This window comes from Macrotis lagotis, chromosome 6 (genome assembly GCF_037893015.1).
Source record: "Macrotis lagotis isolate mMagLag1 chromosome 6, bilby.v1.9.chrom.fasta, whole genome shotgun sequence".
In the NCBI taxonomy this organism is placed as follows: domain Eukaryota; kingdom Metazoa; phylum Chordata; class Mammalia; order Peramelemorphia; family Peramelidae; genus Macrotis; species Macrotis lagotis.
This window is the reverse complement of record NC_133663.1, coordinates 85,969,625-85,979,542: the sequence shown is the minus strand read 5'-3', so window position 1 is coordinate 85,979,542 and position 9,918 is coordinate 85,969,625. Positions and strand designations below refer to the sequence as shown.

Sequence of the window (9,918 nt, the reverse complement as noted above, 5' to 3'; positions counted from 1 at the left end):
TGATGTATGGCTCCGGATCTGGCAGAGATCTACAGTGAGCCCTGCTGTTCCTGCACCAGTGGGAATATCCTTGGAGAGAACTGTTTAACTACTCTGTGAGTGGATCTCCTGGGGCCTAGGTAGAGAGGTAAAAAAGTCATTTAAAGAAGAGATCTGGATCTCTCACCACATTTCTTCTTACTACTAGTAGTAGCAGCTAGCATTTATCTGGAGTTTATGATGTGCAAGTTTCTTTATTAAATTCAGTTTAATTATCTCTTCTGGTCCTCAAAATAATCCTGGAAAGTGGGTACTGTTATTAAATCCATTTTACAAATGGAAAAAACTGAAGGAAACAGATTAAATGACTCACTTAAGGTTAACAGGTAGTGTCTGTGGTCTATTAAATGTGCAACAGTTTTATATCTAAAAAAAATTCATGCTTTAGCTATAAATTGCTAACTATCATCTGAACCTTCAGCAACTTGCAGTATTTTTGCTGGTGGAGGGTCTTGCTTTGATGTTGATGGCTGCTGATGGATCAGGGTGGTGGTTGCTGAAGGTGACTTGAAATAAGACTCTTCCTTTTACTTGTACACTTAGAGGCCACAGAAGGGTTAATACTGTTGTATCTCAGGAATTAGGGAGGCCAAGGGAGAGAGACTGGGAAAAGTAGGTTGGTGGAGCAGTCAGAATGCAAATAGTATTTATCAATTAAGTTTACTACCTTATATAGGTTCTGTTCACGCTACCCCCAAATAATAGTTACAGTAGTAATATCAAAATTATTTTTTTCTATTATGTAAATCCAATGAATTATAAAGGTCTCTTGAAGAAAGACACTATCTGCATCCAGAGAAAGAATTGATAATTAGATGTATAGTATAATTTTATATATGTAAATGTGCCTACAAATATATACATAGATACACACATATATACATATTTATGTATATATTTGTGTCTAAAGTGACCCCACTAAAGTGGGGAGGAGGGGAAAAAAACAAAAGAGAAAAAAGAAAAAAGAAATTTACATGATAATTTGCATATTTAGAAGATAGCAAGATGTGCATAGTGGATTTTCAGTTTCATGTGCAATCATCTCTTTCAAAGCATTATGTTATAGAAATGCTCGTTTTATTCCATAAAATAGAAATAAAATATTTTAAAAAGGTTACTGATCACAGATTATCATAACAGATACAATGATAATGAAAAAGTTTGAAATATTGTGAGGATTTTGCAAATATGACACAGAGATAAGACACGAGCATGTGCTGTTGGAAAAGTGACGTCATTAGACTTGCACAACCTAGGGTTACTATAAATCTTCAATTTGTAAACAACACAATATTCACAGAAGTGCAATAAAGTGAAATAAAATGAGGCATTCCTATACTGTGTGCAAGGCACTAAACTGGATCTTGAGGAAAATACAAAGCATAAAGGCAGCAGCCCACATGCCATAGGAGCCTGAATTTTACCTCTTAGGCAGTAGGAAGTCAGTGAAGATAGATTTACTCATAAGGAAGATGAATCCCCCATAAATGAAGGAGGAGGATGGGTGGCAGAGTGGGGGAGGTGAGAATTCCCATTAGGAGATCATTACAATAATCCAGGAGTTGGTAATAAGAAGGGTGACACTGTGAACAAAAGAACACAAATGTGAAGATTTTATTGTTGTTGTTAAGTCTTTTTTTTAGGCTTGTCTGACTCTGACTATGTCTGAGTTTTGGGTTTTTTTTTTTTTTGGCAAAGATACTGGAGTAGTTTGTCATTTCCTTCTCCAGTTCATTTTACAGATGAAGGAACCAAGGCAAACAGGATTAAGGGACTTTCTTAGGGTCACATACCTAGGGGCAGCTAGGTGGTGCACTGGTGGTACAGTGGTGGTGCAGTGGATAGAATGCCTGACCTGAAGTCAGAAAGACCTGAGTTCAAATGTGACCTCAGACACTTTATAAGTGCCTAGCTGTGTGACCTTGGGCAAGTCACTTAAGCCCATTGCTTTGCCAAAAAAACCCTACTGTGCTAGGTTTTTTCCCAGCAAGTACCTAGCCCACAGCAGGCATTTAATAAATGTTTCTTTGGATTAAATGTGTTAGAAGAAAACCCTACAGAAATTCCAAGATCTAAGATATTTGAGTCAAGGTAGCCAAATTGATTCAGACTTGTATGGTTTGCAAAGTGCTTTATACATACATACATATATATATATATACATGTGTGTGTGTGTGTGTGTGTGTGTACATATATATATATATATATATATATATATATATATATATATATATATATATATATAAATTTCATTTGATCCTCACAATCATCTCATGAAGGTGGGGCTATTATTATCTTTATTTTATAGATAAGGAAAACTTGGGTTTCAGAGGTTAAGGGACTTGACCATGTTCATAGAGTTAGCAAGTCTCTTCATTGGGATTTGAAGATTTGAACCATGACTTTCAGATTACAAATGCAGGACTTTCCACAGTATCAAGTTTCCTTTGGAAGGGCTGCTGACTCAAGTAGACAAGTTAGGATGAAGAAATGGATAAAAAAGGAAAGGATAAACCATTTGTATCGTGTTGAGTTTGAGGTGATTATGCTTCATACAGGTGGAGATGTCCTGGAGGTCACTGGAGATGGGTTTCTGGAATAGAGAAGAGAGATAGGGACTGAAGAGGTAGATGTGGCAGATCTCCACATAAAGAGGTCATTCAAACTTTGGCTTTGAATGTCTTTGTCAAAGGCAAGAATGAAGAGGCAAGAAAGGTGGTAGGGGAAGCCACTTTAAAGGCTGATGGATCCAGCATGCTTCAGAAAAGTAAGCCTTGGATGATTGACCTCTGTTGCTTATGACAGGGTGACTTTAGTAACTTCATTTGCCCTCCTAAACCTCAGCTTCCCATTCAATAAAATAACAGAACTGGCTGCCACTGGCTCTAATGATCTATAATTCCTTCATCTGAAAGTTTATATAAAGGTCCTTTACCTGAAGGTGGAGATTAAGTCCTGGGAAGAAAATTCTAAGAGCTGGAGGTATCTAAGACCTGAGGATATTCAGAAATACAACCCTGCCTCAGGCTGGGGAGGCACAGGTACAATTCTGCATACACCCATCTAAATCCCAGCAATGCAGTGGATATAAATTCAAAGACTGGCTTAGAAAAGAGAGGTAAGAAATGCCACAAAATGAAAGTGAATTGTAAATCTGAGGGAAGCTAGGTGAGCTGCTGAAGGTAAATGACTCCTCCAATTCTAGGGAGGATAGATCAGTACTCTCTCAATCTCTCTCTCTCTCTCTCTCTCTCTCTCTCTCTCTCTCTCTCTCTCTCTCTCTCTCCTCCCACTTTCTTCCTCCCTCCTCTCCCAATTATTAGGAAGCAACAACAGCAACAAAACAACAAAAGCCAAAGATGCTTTCTTGCTATGCAATAGAGAGGAAATAATAATTTACATTTGTGAGTGAAAAGGACTTGAACAGTTATTACTTTTCAGATTTTTTTTTTCATTTTGTGCATTCTATTGCCTAAATGGAATGAAGTTATCCTTTTAAAAATTATCCTTGCAATCAATGAAAATGGGGATCCTTTTATTGAATTCTCTCCTCTCCCCCACTTTTGCTTTGTATGTATTGTTTTTTTTAAAAAAAACTATGTTATTTATATTTATTTTAACTCTAAAAGAATTAAACTAGTCAAACAGAATTCTGCAATGACACCAGAGATAATTGCCACCAAATGGGGGAAGAAAAGGAGAGGTGATGGCTTCAGAGACCTGATCCTCCAGGGTGACTCAGGATGTCACAATAGCCATGGGAGCTAGACTCTGGGTTCCTAATCCTCACTCTGGTTCTAAGGAAGAGAAGGAATCAAGGTCCTCTCCCTCATTGGCAAACAGGGAAGATCAATTCAATTTGGAGCCCCCTCCCTTCTTCCCACTTCCAGGGAGTGAGTGAAGAATGACTACAGATTCCCTCCCCACTCAGATGATTTAAAGGTAATTACTGGAGATGAGGGTGGCTAAATCCTGGGGCAACTGGAGGGGGTGGTGTCAGTAACACAGGTAGCAGCAGGCTTGGGAGTACCCACAGATAGCTCTGTAAACATCCTTATAAATCATAGCATTGCAGAGGGAATAAATTCACAGCTTCTGGAAGTGAGCAGTGTCTGAAGATCAGTAAGTCTTTTCAAAAGAAATTCAAGTACTTAGGGCTTCTGCTATCCCAACTCAACTAAGGGGTCTTTCAATGGGATTATGAGGCTAAGGCTACCTCTCTTTAACCTTTTGGGGCCCCTAGTCATAATAAAAACAATGAAGACACTTTTAAAAAAATAGGGTGTGGGGGGCAGCTAGGTAGCACAGTGGATAGAGCACCGGTTCTAAAGTCAGGAGGATCTGGGTTCAAATTCAACCTCAGACACTTAATAATTATCTAGCTGTGTGACCTTGGGCAAGTCATTTAACCCCATTTCCTTGTTAAAAATTGTTTTTAAATAGTATCAAAAAGGGGGGAAATAATATGGGTTTTTTAAAATGCTGTTCTAGTTTTTTGTGCAGATGCTGTAACTTGGGGAAGGTGGAAAGGATGGGAAAACTAACTTTTCTGTAGTGCTGTAGTTTATTTTAATCCTGGTGAGGCCTTGCAAAGGCTCTTGACCTATAATCCAACTGGGATTATTTTTAAAGGGTTAAATTTAAACCCTTCTTTGAGTTTATTTGGTCCCTCACAACAAACAAGATAATAAACTGAGGGAAAGGAGCAATGTAAATCACATAAATGGGCTCTTCTCCCTTCACAGCATGCTTTTACCAGTGAAGTCTGGTTCCTCTATTAACATCCTATTCTGAGACCTCATCATAGCAAGAGGGTGACCCTGGGTCCTTGAAGGCTATGTCAGTTGAAAACAAGCTCTGGCAGATCCCACCAAGCTGGAAAGGCTTTGAGAACAGACTCAATGACAGACTTTATTCATGTCTGCCATCTAAAGACCAGCTGTCACTAAATGTCACCCACAGTCACATGTACCCTCTGCTCTAAGTCCCCTTGTGCCCTCTTGGGCAGTTTCCAAAATGGAACTAGACTAGCTCAGAAAATGATTGATTCAGATAAGTGGTATGAGACCCAATCTGAAACACAGATTCTCAGCACTGTTTTTTGTTATTGATGTTGAGGAAAGGTCTATGGAGGAAGAGATAAAGGCATGGTGGGAGACTTCACAGGGACCCAGACTCCACATTGAAGTCTTTTTGTCTCCCTCATACAAATCACTGAATCCTCCTCTCTCAGTCTAAGCTCCAAGCCAATATACTTCCCCTAATCAAACTACATAAAGAATACCAGTCATTCAAAACTCTTTCACCTTAATCTAACAATGTTAACTCTTCCTCCATACTCAACAGTTTCTGATCACCAAGAAATCCAATAGCAGTCATGAGACTGTCCTGATAACCTTGAACAAATACAAGAAAGCAAATTTAGCTCTGTCCTTGCCCACCATCAGCCTCACAGATGTACATACCTCCCTGGACTTCAGTAGAAATATTCATTACTCAAAGACTGATTGCCAGACAATAATTTTGGGGGGGATGGCATTAGTAGTTCATGAGAACTACCTATAAAAGCTAGAGACCTTAGACTGAGGTCCGTAGAGAAATTGTAAGGTGACCACTTGGATGGGGAAAAATTTCATCTTTATTTCAGTACAGTTGGTTTCCTTTGTAATCCCATATATTTTATTCATTTTAAAACATTATTCTGAGAAGGACTCCATAGGTCCATAACATTCCCAAAGGGTTCTTTATATGAACAAGGTTAAGAAACCCTGGACTAAGGTATATAGACATTGTCATTTTCCTTAATGGCAAGGTCAGCAGCATAGATGAAATCACAAATCTTACAAATAAAAAGTTCATCTTTATATCACATTCTTAGGGATACAAAGCTCTTTCTTGCTGCCATTTCTACAAACTTTATAATTCTTATTTCAAAGAAGAGGACTATAAAGTCCAGAATAGTGAATGACTTTTTCTAGGGTCACACAAGGAAGGAAGGAGGGCAGTGATGAATACTAATGAACCAACATTTACCCTCAGTCACCAAACAACTCCAGTTCCTCACCCTCTGGAAGTTCTGTTTCCATTTTGCTATCCCATAGGAATGCTGTCTCAGTAACTCCTATCTTTTAAAAAAAATGGAGGGGGGAAAAAGAATGGAATCTTCAAATGCTATCCCAATTTCCTAATTCCTAAAATTAATTGTACTTAATTCAGTCTAGTGTAGCTTTACTATTTTTTTTTTTGCTATAAATATCTTCTCTAAAGGTTTCTAAGAAGGTGACCAGGAACAGTCATGAAATGAATGCAGATGATGGTATTGATGGCACCTTACAATAAAATTGATTCTCCAAGGCCCTATTTCTATATTCCAGCCAGACCTCAGCTTCTTTCTCATTTAATTCTCCAAGAGTTCCTAAAACTGCCTTGAAAATGGTCATTGATACACAGAAATTGAAAGTTGGCATAGTTTTCTACAAACATTTTCTCAGTCAAGGCTCATAATAAATTCAAGGGGGACACCACAGTGCTAGTAACTTCATTTACAGAAGGGTAAACTGAGATTCAAAGAGGTTAAAGTGACTTGTCCATGGTCACAGATCCAGTTAGGAAGTAACAGAGGTTGTACCAGCCACAACACACTGACTGCCTTTCTGAAAAAGAACAAAGAGAATACTGTTTGGAGATCTATCCTCTTTTTCTCCTGTCCCATGACTATTATATAGCTTCACTCATTGTCACAATCCTGAAGAATTTAAAATTTGAAAGACTACCTGAGTAAGCCTATAGGCTCTATAAATTGGTTCTCCATAGCTATTCTGCCTCCACCGAGGAAGACAAGGGGATTGGAGGAAGGGTGCATTAAGTTGGATTCCGAGGGTCATTTTGGCAGCACCACAAGGGTTTCCCTCTTATGAAACCTCCTGGGAAAGCTCAAAGGCTAGTGGAAATGAAATGTCCCAGTTTGAAGAGGGCCATTTGCTTCTAATGGTCAAGGCAAACATAACCCTTTAATTGCTTCCTGCTTAAATAAAGGTCACATGGCTTGCCTGGTGGGCATTTTTTTTTTAACCTTTGTTCCATCTGCTTAATCACACACCTTTTATGGCAGAGAGAGAAAAAATATTGTATGGTACTTAATACCTCTTTCCCCCTTCCTTTTGAGAAAAGCTTTCTAATAGCCATAGCAGGGGAGGAAATGCTTTCTATAGCTAAGTCACCAAGTAATGGGGCCAGATGGGATCATTCTGATTGGGATTCCTTTAAAACCTCTGCAATCCATTTATATATATATTCAATTATTCTGAATGCAAACACTGTACCAATGACCTGAAGTTGTTACCTTATTGGCAGGTGCCACAATACCCCCATCTATATTCATTTAGCGACTATTCTGGTCACCTGCTTGGAGACCTTTAGAGTTGCTACTTACATACACACCCACAAAAAAAAAATTGTGAGATTTGTAACAGATGCAAAGGGCAGGAAGAAATGATCCCATAATGGATTCATCCCTATCACCACATCCTTCACTGGTGACCCTCTGACCTCTTTCAAGGAACACCTGTAGCTATTAGTCAAGGCATTCCGCAGGCAAAGGGAATAGTCTCAAGTTCAAAGCTAGCCCTCTATTTTTATTCCCTTTACATAAAGCTGCTTTACTTCTTGGCCCTATTCACTGCATGAATGTTAGAATAATTACCCACTAAGCCAAAATCTAAATATAAAATATGGGAGCAAAACAATGGGCCTATATTAAGTGTGGGCACTCTTCTACAATCTACAAATGGCATAAGAGTTTGAAAGAGCAAAGTGTTCAAACAGATAGATGATTTTCTGCTTTCCCCACTTGCATTCTACCTTATTGTGAGGTGTAGAAAGGTCATGAGGTAGAACAGAAAGAGTTCTAAATTTGAATACAGAGAAACCAACTTTTTTTTTATTCCACAAATTAATCCATTTATTGTTGGACTATGGGCTACAGATAATAGATAAGAATATTTTACTGGTCTTTCAATTCCTTCAGTCTTCTGATGGCAGATTTGACTGTGACTGCAGAGGTGGCATTGTATGTCCACGCACCACCAGCTACTGTTTTCATACAAGATCCACAATGCCAGATACCCACAGCCCTTCTCTTCATTTTGGTCTTGCCACAGAAGGAGCAGGTATACTTGGCATGCTGGCTAATTTCAATTTTTTTCACCATTTTCCTGAGGGATGTACCATAACGTGTTCCATATTTACCAACAATCCCAACCTTCTTTGTACGTTTAGCCATGTCGCCAGTTGCAGGGCCATGGCTTAGAGAGGCAGAAACCAACTTTTGATCCCAGAATTATTTCCTACTACCAAGTGACTTTTTCTCTCACTCTATTTCCACTCTTGTAAACTAGGGGGTTTATACTCTATAGTTTCTTAAGGTCCTTGAAGCTATAACTCCTATGAGCTTGTTTGTACTTCTAAAATAACTTTTCCTATGGCATAGGCATCTTGTCAGTTTAAGAAAATGGATATGTAGAATGCAGCTGGACAACTCAGATGAAAATTTTTGCCCAGAATGTCCTTGCTATCCTAATTGTAGCTAAATCCACTGATTATACTTCTCAGTTTCTCTGAAAAGTCTTAAGTTTCAAAAGATATTACATATTTGAGGTGGAAAGTTTATCTTTCTGAATTTTTGTGGTTCATTCCACTTCAACCAACAGAGTGACTAAACCCAGGGACATGTGATAATTGGGGCAGCAAAAGAGAGGTAGTGATGAACCTCACATCTGATTGTGAAAGGTTTAACACATACACCTGGGCAAGAAGTGAGACTCAGCTCTGCCTCACCTATCTCTCACTACCCATCCCTGACTGAGAAAGAGCAGTGATAAAGGAATGGAGAGCAAGAACTATGAGAAATGGTTACTGGAACTATGATGTTGGATCTAAAGGAAGAAAAGATTGAAGAATGATTCAATAATCACCTTCAAGTAGAGAAGGGTTCTCACACACAGGATAGTGGCCAGCTGTTGTGTCTCTACTAAAGTACAAGAGGAAATGGGTTCAAACTACATCATAAGGGATTTAGGATGTTAGAAAGAATTTCCTGATTTTGAGAAATGTTAAACATTAGAATGAGTTACTCTTGGGGGTCTGTGGAATCTCCTTCTCTTGAGATTTTAAAGAACAGAATAGTTTCTTAGCTGTCTTGAATAATTTAAGTCAACCAGAAGACCTTTCAATCCACTGATTTCAATGTTATGACTAGTTACAAAATAGTTTTAAAATACAAAAGAAAGTGGTGGCTAGGTGGCGTAGTGGATAAAGCAGCAGCCCTGGAGTCAGAAGTACCTGGGTTCAAATCTGGTCTCAGACACTTAATAATTACCTAGCTGTGTGGCCTTGGGCAAGCCACTTAACCCCAGTTGCCTTACAAAAAAAAAACACCTAAAAAAATACAAAAGAAATTGAAACTAGATTTATTTCTCTTTATCTCATCCTGTCAATTTCATTATTCAGATTATAGTAGAAGACCTCAAGCTCCTTGAGGGCAGGAATTATTTCATTTTTGCTCTTGTATTCCAAATCTCTAGGAGAGGTCCTGCCACATAAGAGATATTCTATTAATATCTGTTGATTCATTTATCCATTCATTTAATATCCATTTATGCAAAGGGGAATATAAAAGCCTCAAGGTTGTAAGAAGTTTAGTCTGGTAGGGGATTGAGATAGAGTTGAAAGAAATAAGTGCCTTAAGAGAGCTCAAGAAGGAGTGATCTCTTCCAGCTGAGGTCTCAGGGAAGGATTCATGGAGAAATCTATGAAGTTTCCAATTTTAGGATCCTCATTCAAGGGCTACTTGAGTGTCACTGCATCTATGTATGGTCTTTC

General features: G+C 38.5%; 1 protein-coding gene across 1 annotated transcript; it reads right to left on the bottom strand.

The window, feature by feature from the left end:
- Positions 1-8,017: 8,017 nt before the first annotated feature.
- LOC141491730 (large ribosomal subunit protein eL43-like) lies at positions 8,018-8,333 on the bottom strand. The gene has a single exon (XM_074192581.1). It carries the CDS (start codon positions 8,318-8,320, stop codon positions 8,042-8,044), a length of 279 nt encoding a protein of 92 aa, XP_074048682.1. The 5' UTR covers positions 8,321-8,333; the 3' UTR covers positions 8,018-8,041.
- Between the last annotated feature and the right edge of the window lie 1,585 nt (positions 8,334-9,918).

What these genes read in the sequence shown, in the direction of transcription:
- LOC141491730 (XM_074192581.1), bottom strand. Translation starts at nt 8,320, where the DNA reads ATGGCTAAACGTACAAAGAAGGTTGGGATTGTTGGTAAATATGGAACA.